The 21,074-nt window shown below is 39.5% G+C and overlaps 1 protein-coding gene across 1 annotated transcript in view; it reads right to left on the bottom strand.

Moving 5' to 3' along the window:
- Positions 1–17,660, bottom strand: part of LOC135208300 (uncharacterized) — a 213,486-nt gene extending 195,826 nt beyond the window's left edge. The window contains 1 exon segment of the mRNA XM_064240403.1: positions 17,500–17,660. Coding sequence (XP_064096473.1) covers positions 17,500–17,524 — 25 coding nt within the window. The 5' untranslated portion in view covers positions 17,525–17,660.
- Between the last annotated feature and the right edge of the window lie 3,414 nt (positions 17,661–21,074).

The raw sequence follows: 21,074 nt of genomic DNA, 5'->3' as shown, positions 1-21,074 counted from the left end.
TTATAGACCTTAGCTTATGCAGTGGCTCTATGGTATACCATTGTACCGTCACGTCAAAACCCCTCCCACAGTTGTTTGAGATTAAGCTGGCCTTATGCCAGCAAGAGCTCTTGGTCACAGAGCAGCCCGTAGACCTCCCATTAGAATATGCAAAGCGCCTACAAGCCAAGCTATAGGGTTAAAAGAAAGACTTCTCTTGGAAATGATTCAGGAAGAGGAGGAGAAGGAGGAGGAGGAGGATTATAACTGTTTCAACGGTATTTAATTTATATAGAATCTTCTCAATTCTTCTTATTGTTTTTTTCTCATCAGCAACAATAAGAAGAATTGAGAAGATTCTACATAAATTAAATGCCGTTGAAACAGCTATAATATTCAATGCTACTGCCCTCAGAGAAGGCCTCCTTCATTATTATTATTATTTTATTATTATTATTATTATTATTATTATTATTATTATTATTATTATTATTATTACTCAGAAGATGAAACCTATTCATATGGAACAACCCCACCAAAGGGGCCACTGACTTGAAAGTCAAGCTTCCAAAGAATATTAAGGTGTTCATTAGGAAGAAGAAGTAAGACGCGGCAAAGGGAAATACAGATAAGAAGATACGTCTATCCTGAAGGACGTCTAATTCAAATCCAACAGTGAGTGTAAGCTACTATACTAATAAATTATAGTTTTAGTGAAGTCCATCTCAAAAGAATGACGCCAGGCATAACCAATAACATCTCGCTATAAGCCTCTAAATGTGAGTCATCTATGCATATATGTACATACTCCAGTCATCTCGACTGATAACTTTACTACCATAAATGATAAGGCTTTGGAATTGTCCAATATCTCATGACAGACCTCAAGCCAATGAAGACTTGAGAAAGACGACCACAAAAATGAATACTTCCCTCAATACCACAAAAACCTAACGATGATGATGATCATAACGAGGCAAAGTAAATAAAAAATTATTCTGATGCATTGTAAATAAAAAAATTATTTTGAGGCATAGTAAATAAAAAAATATTTTTGAGGCATAGTAAATAGAAAAATATATATTTTGAAACATAGTAAATAAAAAATATTATTTTGAGGCATAGTAAATGAAAAAAATTATTTTGAGGCATAGTAAATAAAAAAAATTATTTGAGAAATAGTAAATAAAACAAAATCATTTTGAGATATAGTAAATGAAAAAAATTATTTTGAGGCATAGTAAATACAAAAATTATTTGAGAAATAGCAAATAAAACAAAATAATTTTGAGACATAGTAAATACAAAATTATTTTGAGGTATAGTAAATAGAGAAAAAAAAAATATTTTGAAACATAGTAAATAAAAAAATTATTTTGAGGCATAGTAAATAAAAAATATCATTTTGAGGTATAGTAAATAAAAAAAATAATTTTGAGACAGTAAATAAAAAATTATTTTGAGGCATAGTAAATTAAAAAATCATTTTGAGACATAGTAAATAAAACATTTTTTTGAGGCATAGTAAATAAAAAAAATTATTTTGAGGCATAATAAATAAAAAAATTATTTTGAGACAGTAAATTAAAAAAATTATTTTGAGGCATAGTAAATAAAAAAAATTATTTTGAGGCATAGTAAATAAAAAAAATATTTTGAAACTGTAAATAAAAAAAAAACAAGAATTTATTTAAACAACAAGGGCGTCTTCTTTAGTCTCCTATTGTGTTCATTTTCATCAACGGCTGTATAATTTGAGTAAAAGGAAGAGAGAGACAGGAGGAAGAGACAGGAAGTGGATGGGGGCAGCGTGAGTAATATTATGAGGGTAAACACAGATACCCGACAGATGAGATGGTGTGAGTGTGAGTTTAGTGGGAGAATGTAAATAGCTAAGACCCACTCGGATCTGACGAACTGAAACACAAGGATGACTGTGTGCAACGAATGCAACTAGAGCTCGAAAGAAAAATGAATCTACCAATACACAGCGTGCTAGGTTTGAGTTTGAGTATTATATAGATTTTTGGCATCATGCCAAGCACTAGGGCAACTAAGGCCATTCAGCGCTGAAATGGAAAGTGACAGTAAAAGGTTTGAAAAGTGTAACAGGAAGAAAACCTCAAAGCACTTGCACTATGCAACAATTGTTAGAAGAGGGTGGGCAGTAAAATGGAAGAAAGAGAAAATGTACGGAGGTAGAGTAAAATGAATGAAAGGGGTTGTGGCTAAGGGCCAAAGGGACGCTGCAAAGAACCTTAAATAGTGCCTACAATGCACCGAATGAGGTGCACTGACGGCACTACCGAACAGCGTGCTCGGAGAGATGGAAAACGATAAAAGGGGACCGAAAAAAATCGTCCAGAGTTTTTAGCTTGTCTAAGTGTAATAATATGAGTGGCTTTTAATTTATTCGCCTATATGGAGAGTAAAAATGGGTATCCTCATTTTTTTACAGATTGGGGGTACTGGAGACATACCTTATTATTATTGTTTGTTTGTTTGTATGATGTTTTGACGTTGCATGGAACCAGTGGTTATTCAGCAACCGGACCAACGGCTTTACGTGACTTCCGAACCACGTCGAGAGTGAACTTCCATCACCAGAAATACACATCTCTCACCCCTCAGTGGAGTGCCCGAGAATTGAACTCGCTACCACTGAGGTGGCAGGCCAAGACCATACCAACCACGCCACTGAGGCGCTACATTATATCATTGTTGTTGTTTTTGTTGTTTAAGGACAAAAAAAAAACGATGCAAAACATACACAGACCAGAAATGCAGAAAAAAAACCTTTGATTAATCTATGAAAAGAAGTGGTAATATTACTGAACCATAAACATGTCAATGCTTACAGCAAGAACTTGCAAAAACGCCACTAAAAACAAACAATATACCGGAATTTCGAGTCAAAAATATTGAGAAAGAGAGAGAGAGAGAGAGAGAACAGATGAGACTTCATCCCATATTTACGGGGAGTTCTACTTTGCTAAGCACCTGGGTCCTTGCAAGTAAAAAAAAAAAAAGAAGGGGGTGGGGGGAGGAATACGATTGTATTAAATTATAATTTAATGCAATCGAATAAAAAAACCGCACAAATATCTACATCGAGGCGACTCAGGTACGGGTATTTTCTCTGTTCTTCATATGCCCAAGAAGAGGAAATGCCACTGCGCCCAACCTATGTTACTAATACGATACATACGTTTCCTCTAGCTGGAAATATTGGTGACTGGTTTCCGGAATATCCCTCAGCAATAATTCATCACTCATCAAATTTCAGTTTCCTAATCCTTCATTTCAATTTCCGAATCCCCAATATAATTTCCAAACGTCTAATGTGCTTTATTATTTGTATTCTTTTCATTTCACTGAACAACGCGGTTGTACGATCACTGAGAGCATATCTCGAGTCTAAACTGTTAACACTTAAAATACTACAAATAACAAGGCGTGACCTGACCTCCAGCTTACTCAGGGCGCATGCTGGAATCTATGGTCAAATAGAGCGTTGTTTCAACGACGAAAATTAAAACAAATACGCTGTATTTTATTAGAAATAATTTTTCTGTACTGTTCAGCATGCACGTTTTTTATCTTTTTTTTTTTTTTTACATTTTCATACTAATAAATCATAAATATCCTATCCTAAAGTTCCTATCCTGTATCTTTAACTCAACGCCAAACACCTTCGTCAGACCTTTTTAAGTTTTTCTATAGTGGTTGCCTACCCCCCAACCCCTCCAACAAGAACAACAAAATAGTTTGTGGGGCTCACTCCCCGCGAAAGATGTACGACAATCTCCGTGGTAACTGCCTCACTAATATCGTTGCACACGAATGATATATATATATAATATATATATATATATAGATATATATATATATATATATATATATATATATATATTATATAATAATATATATATGTATAGTATGTATGTAATATATATATATATATATATATATATATATATATATATATATATGTGTGTGTGTGTGTGTGTGTGTGTGTGTGTGTGTGTGTGTGTGTGTATAATTTTCAATGAACTGCCAAATAAAAGAAAAAAAATTAGTAGCAACACTGCCATTTCATACTCGTCTGATGCACATCGGTCAACATTTCACGTCCTTCGTCATACGGGTATCATCATCATCATCATCGGCGCCACCACATCCTTGACCAAATTACCCTCAGGCTACATTCCAAAAGTTTCAAGCTCCCCACAACTGTCACTGACTACCGTTTATTATACTATATATTGTTACCTACGTGCAACTGGCCATGATTGCATCATCATCATCATCATCAATAATAATAATAATAATAACAACAAAAACTTGTTTATTTGTAGGTATTTACATGCTATTTTACTCAACTTACAACTAAACAAGTTATAAACAGTCATTTTGTGGGTTTCTTTTTCCACAATAATAATAATAATAATAATAATAATAATAATAATAATAATAATAATAATAACAACACAGACTTAAAAGCCACAGTAATATTAGAAATATTTTCGAGCAAATAATAATAATAATAATAATAATAATAATAATAATAATAATAATAATAATAAGAAGAAGAAGAAGAAGAAGAAGAAGAAGAACAACAACAACAACAACAACAACACCAAGAATATGGGATATGCCAGAGGAAATTGTACCCATAATCATAGGAACATAGGCGGCACGATCCCAAGATCGGTGAAAAGGAACCTGGAAATACTAGATGTGACGAAGTACTAGCTCCAGGACTCGTGCAGAAGAGTGTTCTCCTAGAAACAGTCTAGCACAAATATTGAGGGTGACTATGATAGACAAAAGAAAAAATATAATAATAATAATAATAATAATAATAATAATAATAATAATAATAATAATAATAATATCTGTTAGCTCCTGGCAAATGCCAACGTGTCCACAAACTGTTGGGAGGAATTGAGGAAATGCCTCCCTAATTAGACAGCCTACGTCAGCTTCTGAACCAAAAAATGGTCCCCACCTTAACTCAACGTGGCGTAGATATGACGTGCAATCCACTCGTAAGAAACCAGACCACACAGATGTTTCTTTTCTTTATTATGCATTATATACATCCCGTAGCTGAGATATAGAAGCTTAACGATACATCACAATGGCTTCAATCAATGCCCCAATATCGTTTACCAAACATTGGGAATAGAAGATGGTCTCTCTCTCTCTCTCTCTCTCTCTCTCTCTCTCTCAGATAGCGCCCATATATAGTAGTACATCTGGCATTCTTGGCGGGAGGTAATAACAAAGGCAGGACCTCCTCTCGAACGAGGCTATCTGATAGACCCACCAAAAAGGAGGTGAGCAGTTGCAGTAGTCGAATGCAACCATTTTCAATAAAATCGCAGGTAACGTGATTCTAATCATCTTCCCTACCTCTCTCTCTCTCTGTAGTCGGCATCCACGTGTTCGCCGCATTTTTACGCCTCTGTTTCCACGCAAAGCTGTTAAACGGAGCCAGCGACGGACGCGTCACAGGGGTACCAGATGGTATTATAGCTGTGGCTTCGTGTCCATAGGGCTGGGGTGAGGGTGGGAGGGCAGATGGGGGCTATAACCGAGGGGGGAAGCGAGAGGCGGAGAGAGATAGTGAGTGGCATTTCGACGGTGTGGGAGGGGGATGGGGGATGAGTGGGGAGTTGAATGTGCAGGGATCAGCTGATAGGGAGCCACGTGCTCCTAAACACCGTGGAACAAAGAAAGTAAACAGAAATGAGCAAGCTCCGCGCTCCTCTTGCAATACAGGAAGCTGGAAGTTTGTGTCCCAATGGCACGCTTCCGTCAGGTTGGCTAATGATGAAAGTATGTGTGCTTGTAATCATTGTAATGGCGCTGCTGAAGTACTGGATATTAAGAAAAGTATTAAATGTAACCCTCATTGTAATGACGCTGCTGACGTACTTGATATTATGAAAAGTATTAAAGGTAACCCTCATTGTAGTTGGGCTGCTGATGTACTGGATATTATGAAAAGAATTAAAAGTAACCCTCATTGTAATGGCGCTACTGACGAACTGGGAATTAGGAAAAGTATTAAAGGTAACTCTCATTATAATGGCGCTGCTGATGTACTGGGCATTATGAAAAGAATATAGGTAACCCTCATTGTAATGGCGCTGCTGACGTACTGGGTATTATGAAAAGTATTAAAGGTAACCCTCATTGTAATGACGCTACTAACGTACTGGGTATTATGAAAAGTATTAATTGTTAACCCATCCATTGTAATGGTCGCTGCTGATGTAATGGGAATTATGAAAAAACGTATTAATGTAACCCATCATTGTAATGGCGCTGCTGGAACGTACTGGGTATTATGAAAAGTATTAATGTAACCCCTCATTGTATGGCGCTGCTGATGTACTGGGATATATTTGAAAAAGTATTAATGTAACCCTCATTGTAATGCGGCTGCTGACGTACTGGGTATGTATGGAAAAGAATTAAAGGTAACCCTCCATTGGGTAAATTGGAGCTCCCTGACTAAAATGGGTATTATGAAAGTTTAAATGGTAACCCTCATTGTTAAGGCGCTAACTGGAACGTACTGGATATTAGGAAAAGTATTAATTGTACCCTCTCGTAATGGCGCGCCTGGACATAACTTGGGAATTGTGAAAAGTATTAAAGGGTAAACCCTCATTGTAATGGCGCTGCTGGACGTACTTGGATATTATGGAAAAAAAGTACTTAACTGTAAACCCTCATTGTAATGGCGCTGGCTGACGTACTGGATATTTATGAAAAGTAATTTAAATGTTAAACCCTCCTTGTAATGGCGCTGCTGACAGTACGGGATATTTATTTGAAAAGTAAATTAATGTAACCCGCATTGTAATGGCCGGCTGCGGGACATACTGAGAAATTGTGAAAAGTATTAAAGGCAACCCTCCATTGGTATGGCGCGCTGCCATTACTGGTATTAATGAAAGTAATTGACAAAGGTAACCCTTCATTGTAATGGCGCTGCATGACGTAACTGGGATATTATGAAAAGTATTAATGTAACCCTCATTGTAATGGCGCTGCTGACGTACTGGGTATTATGAAAAGTATTAAAGGTAACCCTCATTGTAATGGCGCTGCTGACGTACTGGATATTATGAAAAGTATTAAAGGTAACCCTCATTGTAATGGCGCTGCTGACGTACTGGATATTATGAAAAGTATTAAAGGTAACCCTCATTGTAATGGCGCTGGGCGACGTACTGGAATATTATGAAAAAGTATTAAGGTAACCCTCATTGTAATGGCTGCTGCATGACGTACGTGGATATTATGAAAAAGTATTAAAGGTAACTCTCATTGTAATCGGCGCTGCTGACGTACTGGGTATATTACGTTAAAGTAATTAAATGGTAACCCTCATTGTAATGGCGCCTGCGACGCTAAGACGTACTGGATATATGAAAAGTATTAAAGGTACTCTCATTGTTAAATGGCGCTGCCAGTTACGGCTTAAAGGTAACCCTCATTGTAATGGCGCTGCTGACGTACTGGGTATTATGAAAAGTATTAATGTAACCCTCATTGTAATGGTGCTGCTGACGTACTGGGTATTATGGAAAGTATTAAAAGTAACCCTCATTGTAATGGCGCTACTGACGTACTGGATATTATGAAAAGTATTAAGGTAACCCTCATTGTAATGGCGCTGCTGACGTACTGGGTATTATGAAAAGTATTAATGTAACCCTCATTGTAATGGCGCTGCTGATGCACTGGGAATTATGAAAAGTATTAAAAGTAACCCTCATTGTAATGGCGCTACTGACGTACTGGATATTATGAAAAGTATTAAGGTAACCCTCATTGTAATGACGCTACTGACGTGCTAGATATCATGAAAAGTATCAAAGGTACCCTCATTGTAGTAGCGTTGCTGACGTACTGGATATTATGAAAAGTATTATGATAACCCTCATTGTAATGACACTGCTGACGTATACCGGGTATTAAGAAAAGTATTAAAGGTAACCATCAAACGTTGCAAGATCACTGAGTAGGAAAGACTTCGTGTACAGACTGAGCAAGACAAGACAGGGCCAGACCAGGACCTGCTCGTGGTCACTTGGAAATCATTATTTAGCTTCGGTGGAACCGTATCTCACGTTCGATTCTTTTACGAACAACAGAAAAGACGGTAATCAAACGCGCTTTAATGCTTCTCTGTTGGACATTTTCAGGCCATTCCACCTTACCCCGTATACAACTCGACGCTCATTAAGAACGATACCAATGATTTACATGCATGCAAGGTCACTGTAAGAGCAAAACGTTCAGAAAAGGAACATATGAATGTTGCTGGCCAGGCTCCCAGCGATTGTTTACGGGTGAGCGTGTGGGTATATATTGTATATAGAAGTCCTCGGTGGGAAGAGGACGCGGCTGCTCTGGTGGAAGGGATGGGTGTGTCGGGTGACCAGAGATGGGTCCAGGCCAGGGCTCCAGGCAGACTCCAGAGCCGACTGGCAGGGGCAGGGGAAGGAAGCCAGCGTTCGTTCCAGCGCCTCGCGGCCGCCACCTGGAGTCAATCGCAAACCTTCTGGAAAGTAAACGGACTCTATTTCCAAAATACAGAATCCCACCGTTCGAAAGAAAGGCGTCAGGTGAGAGCCAGTTCCAGCACATATGAGAGCGAGACGCTTTTAAGGCGTCCATTAAAATCGCCGCTTGGCAACCGCATCATAACAAGCCTTTCCAAAACGCTCACTTTTCTGCCGCTATCTACTATTACTCGCGCCTCGAGCTAAAGGGAGGAGAGAGGATCAGGAAGAGGAGGCGGAGGAGGAAGGGGGTGTGAGGAAAAAAAAAAAAGCCAAGAAGGCGACCCCACCATCTGTCTACTCCTTTCGTCCTTCACAACTAGATGATGAATACCAAGAATATTTCCCTCCGAGCGCCACATGCTCTGCTTTTGTTTGTTTTCTTCCGAAACGTTGCGACAAACGTCGACGGCCACCGCTCGTTGCCTTCTGATACCATGTCAATGTTGATGAAAGTCCTATCTCGCCCCCCACCCCTCTTCTCTCTGAGAATTTCCCTCTTCACAAGACTGCACGAACATTGGCCATTACGAATCTGTAATACTTCCACGCCATCAAAGGTATGAGACCCCAGAGAGGGAGAGAGAGAGAGAGAGAAGAGAGAGAGAGAGAGAGAGAGCGAGAGAGAGAGGGAGAGAGAGAGAGAGAGAGAGAGAGAGAGAGAGAGAGAGAGAGAGAGAGAGAGAGAGTTTTCTTTTCAATCTGCAAACTTCAGCAGCAACAGCAACAACAACAAAAACTTATATTTTTTTACTCTAAAGTGGTGATTCTAAATGATTAAAAAACTGATCTATATATTGCAAGTTTCTATACGTTAAATTTCACGGGCACGAATATACCAAATACTCTAAAAGATGCGACTACGGCATATATCTATTCGAGTAACACTGATTGACTCCTACGTCTATTTCGGAAACGGTGTTTGATACCTTTACTTCACAGCCATTATGCAAAAATCTGACATCTTCACTCATTTCGACAGATGTAATATCACTCATTCACTAATGACGTCAGTACATCGTCACTCCACACATATTCTTCAAGAACTGTCTCTATACCATCTCCGTTCGCTCCAGTGATGTAACTGCCTCACAATGATGCGACTTGGTGATCTCTCTCACCGCTACGTTAATGAAGTAATATTTCAACTCGTGTCGAAAGGGACATGACTATATATTTCATACGCTCACTCCGTTAATGTTGGAAGATATAAAAATGTCATATCACCTCACTAACACTGATGTAGCTTAAGCAACTCTTCGACAGTATGATAGACAAGCTGGCTTAAGAAGCTCTTGCTAGAGATTATATCTGTATATATCAGCCAATGTTTAAATTGTGAAATCAGAGTTTAATCGAGGTTATATTTGTATATATCAACCAATGTTTAAATCGTGAAGTCGGAGTTTATACTCATTTCTAGTCAAGTACAGGATTACAGAAGATCCACGAGTATCAGAGAAGTATACAGCTAATTTACTGGGCGTGGAATTAAGTTTAAAAATGAAAAGGATAGATTAAAGATAACATAATTCATAACTCCATTATCAGCCATGCCTTTCATAAGACGCATACACACGTAGTAACCAATTTACGTGATCATACGCAGATCTGAGGGACAAACAATCGTCGTAGGACGATGTTTACATGGCAGAGCCAGGTGGAGGAAAAAAATGTCAAGAACCATCGACCCCATACAGAAGTGGGAAAAGATACAAAGACAGGAAACGCAATTCATTACTTATCTTGGGTGTGTGTTCATGCACAGCTAAAATTACTCATCTACACTCAATACGTACTGTAAAAGCCCTCAGTACTACTCCTTTATATCATCTGCAACGTGTGTTCACAAGTCTTCATCGTTTTACTTAACATTATTATGAGCTGTCGTGGTTTTTAACCTATATCCGACTTAGGAGTCATCTTCCCATGATGAATAAACAGCATAATGTTTAATCAATTTTCTATAGCTTAATTTATTTAATACTTACGCCAAAACTGAGTAGACGTGAATTTCTGGCGGTATTTTTCAGTACCAAGTACGCTGCTAGGTACGGCTATTAAATGGAAACTTTAAAAAAAAACGAACCTTTCCTTAATAATGGAAACTGATTTATGAAAAAGAATACTTCTTTAACAAATTAAGTACCATAACCAAAAATCATAACTTAAGCCATAACTACTTCAATCATCAGAGCTACTTACTGAGCATCTGCTTTGCAAATTACAAATGCAGCGACAATGATTATTCAGGCTACATCTTCCTTATGAATCCACAGAGGGCAGAATTAAACTTAGAGTAAAAAAATGACTGTAAATTTAATTAATACCGGAACAGTAAAAAAGAAAAAAAAGTGAGTCTACCTGGATATTTTGATCACATATACATAATTAGTACGGTATATTAAAAACTGTCTTCAATATCAGCATCAATTATATTAACGAAAAACCGGTCGATTTTCCTTTTTGACTGATCTAGTATATATATACGCAGGTGTACAGCGCCGGGCATAATAATCATGCATAAAAATGCTAAATGCGACAGACATGACTAAAGACGAGGACTTTGCGGGGGAAAAAAAATCTAGGCCCAGGCACATCCATCTGAACGGAGGCCATTTCATCAAGGGGGGGGCAGCGTCCCGCGGGACGGAGGGACGTCCCATCCTCCCATGAATATAAACAAAACATTCCTTCTTAAAGTCGATCAGAGCATCGGCAACGGAGGGTATAGCCCGCTGCATGCGCGCTGAGGTTCAGCACTGATCCACCACCAAGTCCGGGTGGGCCACAGGGATTTTAGAATATAAACACACCAGCCAGCTCTCCTGGAATCTATTCAGTTACGTAGAAACTTTAGGACAGTTGCCTGGAAGGAGAGGTGAACAATGACACTGAAACCAGAGTTATTACGTAACCAGTTACGGTGATAATTATTTCAAAGCGCACAGCCTTCATACGAGGATTAAACCCGGAACTCAAGACTTGCCTTAGTCTAGAATCTGCTCATCCTCTATTATTATAACTAATAATAATACTCAAACACAAATTCTTCATAAGTCTCGGGCGACAAAGATTAATGCTACTTATCTCCTAATCATAATGTATGAGCTGTGAAAGTCTGAGATATTTTACGAGCAATGACGAAAGAGCCTCTGGCCCAAAAGACAGTTCGAGATATTTTAAGAGCAATGATGAAAGAGCCTCTGGCCCAAAAGACAGTGACCAGACATTCAGTAAGACATACGTAAACGTCCTTTATACTTTCACCTTTTCTAAGGCAATGTTGGTAAGAACTATATTAAAAATAAGACAGTGGACATAAGACGCCAATTTCTTAAGAGAGAAAATGGACATTTCAAACCCTGAACAGCCTATTCAGTTGCTAGGCAGACCTCCTAGTAGCGAATACTCACGTGACGAGACGCAAACAAAGCTAGGATGAGCTTAGTAAAATGTGCATAATGGACACAGATCAACAGGTAAACAAAATGGTTACAACAAGCAAGAAACCAAAACACGGAATACTATCAACTTCAATGAACGGGAAACAAAAGCTATGAGATCAAGCTCAGTATATATATACTATATATATATATATATATATATATATATATATATATATATATATATATATATATATATATGCACGAGAGTTTTCTAAGACCTCCACCTCCCAAGAAATAGGTCTATAGTAAGATTCGTGCGCACAAGATACTGAACAAGAGAACATCAAATCCGTGTTTGAACAGAAAGTGTCGCCAAAGGATGAGTCATCTACTATTATTTCACGACAAATTAGCAGAGAACATCAAGGAATGCAGAGCCATCAAAACGTTTTTAAAACAATATACTATCTCTAATTCTATCCCCAATCCAGTAGTTTATGCTTGCAAGCAAGTTCCAAGCACCTAAGTTTCAGGTGCTTCGTATTGTCTCTCCTCCATCGATAGGACTAAACCAAAGACAATTCGACCGATCAATGGCCACGCCCTTACCTCCTCTTCGTGCAAGGGGGTGGGGGAGGGGGTGCTGAGGGGAGGGTTTGTTTCTCACCTAATCAACAATTTCAACTAGTGTCCTGCAGAGTTCAAGCATTTCCTCTCGATGAGGGTTTCTTTCCATCTACTGCTATGCTTTGGAATTTTTATTCTTTAGCTGGCATCTTCGATTCTCATTATCAGTGACACGTCTCTCTCTCTCTCTCTCTCTCTCTCTCTCTCTCTCATGCACACACACACACACACACATATAGTATATATAGGTTAAGACCTCGACAAAGACGCGAAGAGAGAGAGAGAGAGAGAGAGCTAAGGAAGGAAGGGTATCATGTAATGAAAACAATGCCCAAAAGTTTGCAAAGTGACGGAGAGAGAAAGAAGGAAGATCTTAACTGAACCTCTCAGATGCAGAAGTTTTAATTGGTCCATTATATACTAGGACGCGTTCTGTCGGAGGTGCTCGAAGGGCAGGAGGGGGGGGGGGGGGGGGGTTCTTACCAGGGGGTATCCATACCCCTTGGGGGGGGGGTTCTTACCAGGGGGTATCCATACCCCTTGGGGGTATGAAAACCACATGTTGGGGGGTATAGGATTTGATCTCTAGATATTTGTATATATTTGATTTTAATGTGTCAGTGTATACATGGGTATACATTTTGTACATAAATAACTATATAAAACTATAAATGCTTTTGATTTTCTTGTATGAATTTCATAGCTATTCATACTTAAAGTATGTATTAGACTCAACTATATGAAGTTACATTGTCAACAAATAGGACTTAAGTGGACTTAAGCAAAGCAGGTACTATGGAACCACATTGGGCAATTCATTGGGGGCCCAGGGACTTAAAACAGAAAAAAAAGGCAGTACAATGATTCTGTCTCCACTGTTAATTAAAACTTGGCTCCTCCTTGATCTTAGCATTATCAAACCAATCTCGTCTATACTAGCTGGAGAGAGAGAGAGAGAGAGAGAGAGAGAGAGAGAGAGAGAGAGAGAGAGAGAGAGAGAGACTCATATTGGATGCATAGTGGCAAAATCACTATCACTTATTTCCTTTGGTTCATTACACCATAAAAATATATAAAAAACATATTTATTCACAAAGAGACCACTTCGCCAAAGTTTCAAATTACGAAAATCAATAGCTATAGTTATAAACGATCCTATGACCCTGTGGTAGGAGGGTGTAAGAATAGTACCACCGTAGGTCCTGCGTGTCGTAAAAGGCGACTAAAAAAAAGACAGCTGCTGCCTTGCAGTCTTACTTTTTGAGTAAAAGGCTATAGGACCACCGCCAATAACTGTGGAAACTGCTGCCTTGAAGTCTTACTTTTGAGTAACAGGCTAGGCCCACCGCCAGTAACTGTGGTTGATGACAGCAAGGGCATGTGGTCGTAAAAACCCCTTTGCCAAACAATAAACTATGCTTGATGTTGTGAGGAAGGTAATGGAGGAGGCGCATCAGGCAACCGACCCCTTGATGCTGGGATAACGGTGGGAAAGAAGACGAAGAATATCTAGTTATAAACGATTCATATAACTATAACAATCTCCCTTCCAAACGCTGATTTAAGTAGACTAGAACTCTTATATCAAACAACATTATGAAGATCCTGTGAGACATATAGCCATGTCTAAGTCAGATGACAGAAGAACGGGCAATCTACTGCAATAAACTAGCCAGCGCTTGATGGAGAGAGAGAGAGAGAGAGAGAGAGAGAGAGAGAGAGAGAGAGAGAGAGAGAGCCTATCATAAGACGAACATTAGTTCATATATGAACTGTAGCCGTTAAAAAACTTAACAGTCGACACTGATAATTTGTGTCACAGATAAGCAACAACAACGCCCTTCATTACTAAGCGTATATAGACAGATGTCTTGGTACTAATTCAGTGGTTGGAACCAAGATCTAGAGTCTAGACCTTGGTTAGAACACTAAGAACTTATTTGGACGCAGTTCGTGAGTTTCTATAGGCCTAAAGAATGAATGAGTATACCTTGTACTTAGGCGACTGTGGTGGGTTACATACACAGAGGTTAGTAACCTCATCCACTATAGCAGTTTCTGGGGCCACTCCTACCTGAAGACAGAACACTTTAATACGTAGTTCTCACTAAGTACTTCAGGCCCAGAGTTTGTACGAAGACTAAGCCTAGGCCACCTCCATCAGCCTTTCACCGTTAATATACATCATGAATTATGGTATCATTTCTAACTAGCATGCCATTTGACTCTTGATATTCTTCCGACAACTTGGTTCTCAAATTGTCAAAATCTATCAAGATGTGGTTCCACTATCATACCAAGATTCACGAACAAATCAATGCAGATCGTAGTACTAGACTTATAGGCTAAGTTACGTAAACAATTTCAATCCATTATATTTACAAATCTCATTCAGTCGAACCATTGTCTAATTCGCCTTTTTCTACTTGTCTTCCGCAAAATTCTAGTTTAAATACGATCTGTGCAGGATATTTTTGTTCTTATATCAACCTCTTTAAATCTTCTCCCATCAAATATATTATTTCGCTCATCTTTAAAATTATCCCCATTGTTTTTCTCGATGTGAGTTCCAACTCTCTAGACATAATGTGAACTTTACACATGAGAGAGAGAGAGAGAGAGAGAGAGAGAGAGAGAGAGAGACGAGAGAGAGAGAGAGAGAGAGAGAGAGAGAGAGAGAGAGAGAGAGAGAGAGAGCGCAACCCTAACGTTCTTCTATAAAAGTGTTCATCGTCTTGCTGCAAGTTTAGGCTCTATGTGATACTTGGAAATATTAAAGTGTGACATTTTTTAGTTTCTAAATGAAGTTCTTGTACAGACCCCCACCCCCAACCCCCCGGCGCCCGTATCCACCTGTGAAACATGTTCAGCTCCTGCAGGCGTTTATAACATTTCTTTAACCTGTCATGAAAGGGAAAGCATCCTTATTGTCTATCGTCTACCCTGCATCCGAAATCTATCACCTAGTCTGACATCTATCCGGAGGCTGTAGCTTAACTTAGTCTATCGGTGTCTACTCCGTAGCTGTAGTATCCTCTCTCACATTCGAACGTTGATCCTGTATTTAATCTTCTCATGAGCTCACGTCTACTAAATCAGTGTCCAAAGTATGTTTAACTGTCAAGCAACTGCCCTCTGTCCAAGTCTTATCCTTGGCATAACGTCTACATTGCGTATAAACCTTGGCATAGCGTCTAGTACACTGTATAAACGGTGGTATAACGTCTACACTGTGTATAAACCTTGGCATATCGTCTGCATGTATTGTGTATAGACTGCCCTCATGGGAGCTGTGGGGTGACCTGCGTCTACTGTATAGTCTAACTGCTGTACATAACTCCGTTTATCGTGCATCTTGAACCCTCAAACTACTTCGTGTCCTTACATAGGCCTAAGGTCTGTCGTAGGTGTTTAATTCCCCTACCCACTGCGATAAATTGCGGGAATTGCAAACCAATACACTATAAATACAAAGGTAAGGTTATATTTATGTCAAACTAAAATTGACAGGCTACTTTAAAATGGGTAAATTACAAACTAAGTACGAAGGTTTCTGAACTGGCCAGTGACGAGCTTAAGTCTGCTTGCTTTAAGTTCTGGCTCAAGTCTGGTTGCTATCTGCTCTAGCTCAAGTCCGGTTGCTATCTGTTCTTCGCAGGCTTTCCTGGAAAAATTAGTTTTCAATACCACTGTAATTCTAACTATACTAAACCATCTTCCATGCCAGGCCGACATGGCACCCATTGTTATGGATCAAGTCTCCTTTTGCTAAGAAAATCTACGGGATCCACTCAGCTGACTTCCAAAATCCAGTTGTAATTAATTATACACATTAAAAAAATAAAGGTTTAATTTAACGATCTTGAATACGACACACGCAACAAAATGCGTAGAACCACAAACATCTGTACAACACGCTCGGCCTACGCCCTGCTTTTGTTAGGCCTACCTACTACCTACCTCGGCCTACTCAATCGAGTGGAAACAGAAACTGGGTTACAGTGATACGTCTACCAAACACCCCCCCCCCCTGATATTATCGACTAGAACGTCCTTAGGAGCGACGTAAAAGAGGGGAAAATGCAGCTTAAGAGCTTTAAAACGTATGTAATTAATTAGAAAACTGATAAATGCTTTTCTAGAAGATGAACTCGTGGCTCTGGGTGCTGCATTGCTCCTCTTCCTCCTCCTCCTGCTGCAACTACTACAGGATATGGCTACGCCCACGAACACCCCCCAAAAAAGCAGCTGTTAGAAGATCTATACTAAGCCCATTTCATACCGAAACAGGACTAGACGGAAAAAAGGAATTTGCAGTTGGAAATCTACATAACCCGCTCACGGGACGGGGCAACAAATTTGGCCAGTTTCCCCCCTTCTCTCCACCCTCCCGGGTGAGGTTCTTTCCCTTAAAACAAAGGGCTCATCCAAAGGGAGTCTGCTACTTTAGGAGGTTGGTGATGACATAGGTATATAGTAAGGTATAGGACTCTACACAAACCGCTCACGGGACGGGTTCCCAAATTTGACCAGTTTCCCTCCCTCCCCCCCGGGAAGGTTCTTTCCCTTAAAACAAAGCACTCCGACAAAGGGCGTCTGCTACTTTAGGAGGTTGGTGATGACATATTTTAGTAGGTATAGGAACGAATGCTGCCCCTATGCCCCTATATCCGATGCCACCATGTCACCAGGGGCATGTGACATCACGGACAAGCCCCCGGGTGGGGGGAAATCGGGGCTGGGTGTGAGGAGAAGAAGCTCCCCTCAAAAATCGATGCGACTGGACCTCCTCCTCCCCATCCCTCCTCCCCCCTAAGTATCCTAAGCAGTGCTTTCCCCTCTCTCTCTCCTCCTCCTCCTGTCGTTTCGAAAAGCATTAACGCCCTAAAATCTTGGCCCCACCGGGGCATACTCACCATTCGCCCCGAAGATCCGCTCCATTTTTGACAGTCACCAAAATCCCGGGTCTTCTTTATATATCTCTCCCTGGCATCGTCCGAGGCTGACGGAGCATCAAGAGCGGCGCGCGCACACACACACACCTTTCCCTCAACACTGCCACAGTAACACTGACGGCGGATCCTTGTGAACTGAGTCAGTCGCTTAGTTCTCAGTGCTGCTAGAGGTTGTGAGTTGCCATCTAGCAATATTCAATATTCTATCTCAAACTGCAATATCCGCTAAAATACACATCTATGACGACGTTTGCATTCATCAATACCACCCATCTAAATGCATAGATAAATCTGAAAGACAAATAAAGCGAAACGGCCATCAGAACTATCAATGTCGAGTGAAACATTAAAAGTTGTTTGCCATGTCTTCTCATTTTGCGAGCCAATCATCAGAATACCAAAACGACATCGGTGGTGACGTCAGAAACGTTATAAGCGTGACCCCGTATCAAATGTTTAACATGACATGGTATCGCAATGCTGTGACCTCTTCAAGAGGAACTGTTGTGACCTTACGCGGCAACTGTCTTTCCTTTTTCTTTGAGCCTGTCTCTTGTTCAAAAGCTCAAAAGCGCATATGGCAATCTTAAACCGTTATTAAAATCACAGAGCGGTGATGCCTACACAGGTAGAAGTAGTAGTACTATTCTTTAATGTAAAGTCATCAACGCTGAAAAAAATTAGACGATGACGTCGGTAATAATTAAGACAAAAACTTTGTCTGCTTCTCGTTGTAGGCAACGCCCATTTTATTACTATTTAGCTGGAGGTTGCTCAATGAATGAGCGTGCGATACAACCCTACGGTAAAAAGAACTCAACGTTGGCCCATAACAATCTTGAAAATGCAGAGCGGTGGCAAGTTGTTTAAATATATCATTAATTTTTTTACATATATTAAGTTTTGAATGGACAGCTACACCCGTATATACTGTTTAGAATTAAAATACCCATCTTTTAACACGGTTGACAAACTAGCAAGTAGGTAGGCCTATACACAATTCGCGCGCCCATGAGCCGACGAATTTCTTATCAATAACGCAAAAAAATTCCCTTTCGGTTAACATAATGAAAATGTATTAATTCCGAGGCAGAGCGAATTAGATATTAAAGGACAGTTTTGGCTTCCTGGCCTAACTGTCTTCAACAAAACAGTTCGTCACAAAAAGACAAAATAATTTTCTTCATACCAAAGAAATCGAGACGGTGGCTCTTTAGCACTATAATCTTTAGCATTCCGTCTCCCGAAATAATCGTTTTCTTAGACGACCTTCCGCCTAAAACGAAAAAATTAAGAGCAAAAAGATCCGTTCTTTCTTCGAGATCCTCATTTCATCGTCCGCGCACCGAAAATGACGGGCGGCAGCCTGAATGGAGTCCAAAAAAATTGCATGATTTCTTTTTATGTCTAAAAATATTCAGTCCTGGGTACAACAATGAACTCCATTCATGAGAAAATTAGCCAAATGTCATCTTGTTGTACTACTACTCACCGGCCGTCTCTCTCTCTCTCTTTCTCTCCCGTCGTTTCAAAAGATTTTTTCTTTTATTTTGAGATCAAACATTTTCTCCTGGACGAATCGTGTTTCTATTCAAAGTTTCTGCAAGTGACGGGAACAACCAGAGGGCGAAAAAGCTTTATATAGTATGAATTTTTGCCAAATGAATTTATGGCCACTGTTAAGCTTCAGCTACTGAAAATGTCTACTTAGGTAAACATCCAAAATGGCTAAATGACTAGGCACATGAGCAAATAAAACGCATCGACATTTCTTCGGCGCAACCGAGCTTTCTTTATACTGCATATAATGCTGTATGAAACCATCAGCCATGGCCCGTGAAACTTTCAGCCACTGCCTGGTGGTAGTTAGTGCAGATGCACAAACATGGCTAATTTTAACCTTATACCTTTAATAAAAACTACTGAGGCTAGGGGGCTGCAATTTGGTATGCTTGATGATTGGAAGCTGGACGATCAACATACCAATTGGCAGTCCTCTAGCCTCTGTAGTTTTCAAGATCTGTGGGTGGAACCTATAGTAAATGTCAACCTGTCACCAAAAAGAGCAAGGGAGTGTTCTCATTAAGACTAAATTGACTACCTGGTTCAAAACTGAAAGGTACAAAGCTATCAGTTCTTTCAGCACACAGTGAAAGCTACAAACATGGTAAATATGAACTGAATTGAATTGAATATAGAATTTAGGCCAAAGCCTAAGCACTGGGACCTGCAAAGTCACTCAGCGGTGAAACGGAAATTGAGAGTAAAATTGTTTGGAAGGTGTAACAGGAGAAAACCTTAAAGCGGTTGCGCTACGAATCAGTTATTAGGAGAATGTGGAAAGTAAGATGGAAGAAAGAGAATATGAAAGAAGGTAAGGAATGAAAGGGGTTACAGCTATGAGCCAAAGGCACACTGCAAAGAACCTCAAGTAATGCCTACACTGTACCCTGTGAGGTGTTGTTATAGTTATAAGTATACTTTAAACTGTCATCATTAAAGGATGCAATAAGATCAAAACTTTTCTGAGACATATTCTTCACATCAGGTTCCAGCTGACTATTAGATTATTTGTTTGTATGGTGTTTTTACGTTGCATGGAACCTGTGGTTATACAGCAACTGGACCAACGGCTTTACGTCACTTCCGAACAATGTCGAGAGTGAACTTCTATCACCAGAAATACACATCTCTCACTCCTCAATGGAATGGCCGAGAATCGAACCCGCGACCACCGAGGTGAGAAGCAAACACCAAACCAACCACGCCACTGAGGCACTCAGCCAACTATTAGACCTCTGCTTTTTTGTCATCAAACTGACCATCTGCAGCTCATGGAGTGGGAAGGCACTAATCTTGGTCATGTTATTCTGCTAATCCAGGGAATAAGTTTGGATTACTGACATTCCTCACAAATCAGGAGCTGAGCTTCTCTGAGGAAAAGGGCAAGTATAAATATTTCTAAAAAGGCAACAACATATTTTCAGAGGCGTTTACCTGTCTAGTTTTCTGTAGTTTGTCAACACCCAAGACCATTTTAGAAAATTCATGTTATTAGTGTCTTATCCATTGTCAGAGTACAGCACAGCGTCACCACCTAATCAACACAAATTCCATTTTTTGATCATCAACTTTCTTTTGATCAGCAACAGCACCAAGTGAATGGCTATTCACCTGTTTAAAAAACAATTTATCATTCTTTGTACATTTAATCTAAAAAATATATCCTCATATATTATCACTGCAAATGGCCATCCCTAATCTTATGTTTTGCACTTTTTGCTATTAGTGTTGATGTTAAATACAGTTAATTTCTGTGATGGGAGATTTAACACATCCAATTTTTCAAATACTTTAACTCCGCTCCATTTGCCGCTAGATGAGATTCAAAGCTCCAACATGAGCCAAGAATTTCTCAGAGGACTTAGATATTCCTAATTCTCTATATATTTTAGACCAGGTAGGTTGCAAAATATTTTCAGTCAACACTTTGATTCTCTCTCCATGGTGGTCATGCTTTATTCCTCTTCAAGTTT

This window comes from Macrobrachium nipponense, chromosome 35, assembly GCF_015104395.2.
Source record: "Macrobrachium nipponense isolate FS-2020 chromosome 35, ASM1510439v2, whole genome shotgun sequence".
NCBI lineage: Eukaryota > Metazoa > Arthropoda > Malacostraca > Decapoda > Palaemonidae > Macrobrachium > Macrobrachium nipponense.
The sequence above is the reverse complement of the archived record's forward strand: the minus strand, read 5'-3'. Positions and strand labels throughout refer to the sequence as shown.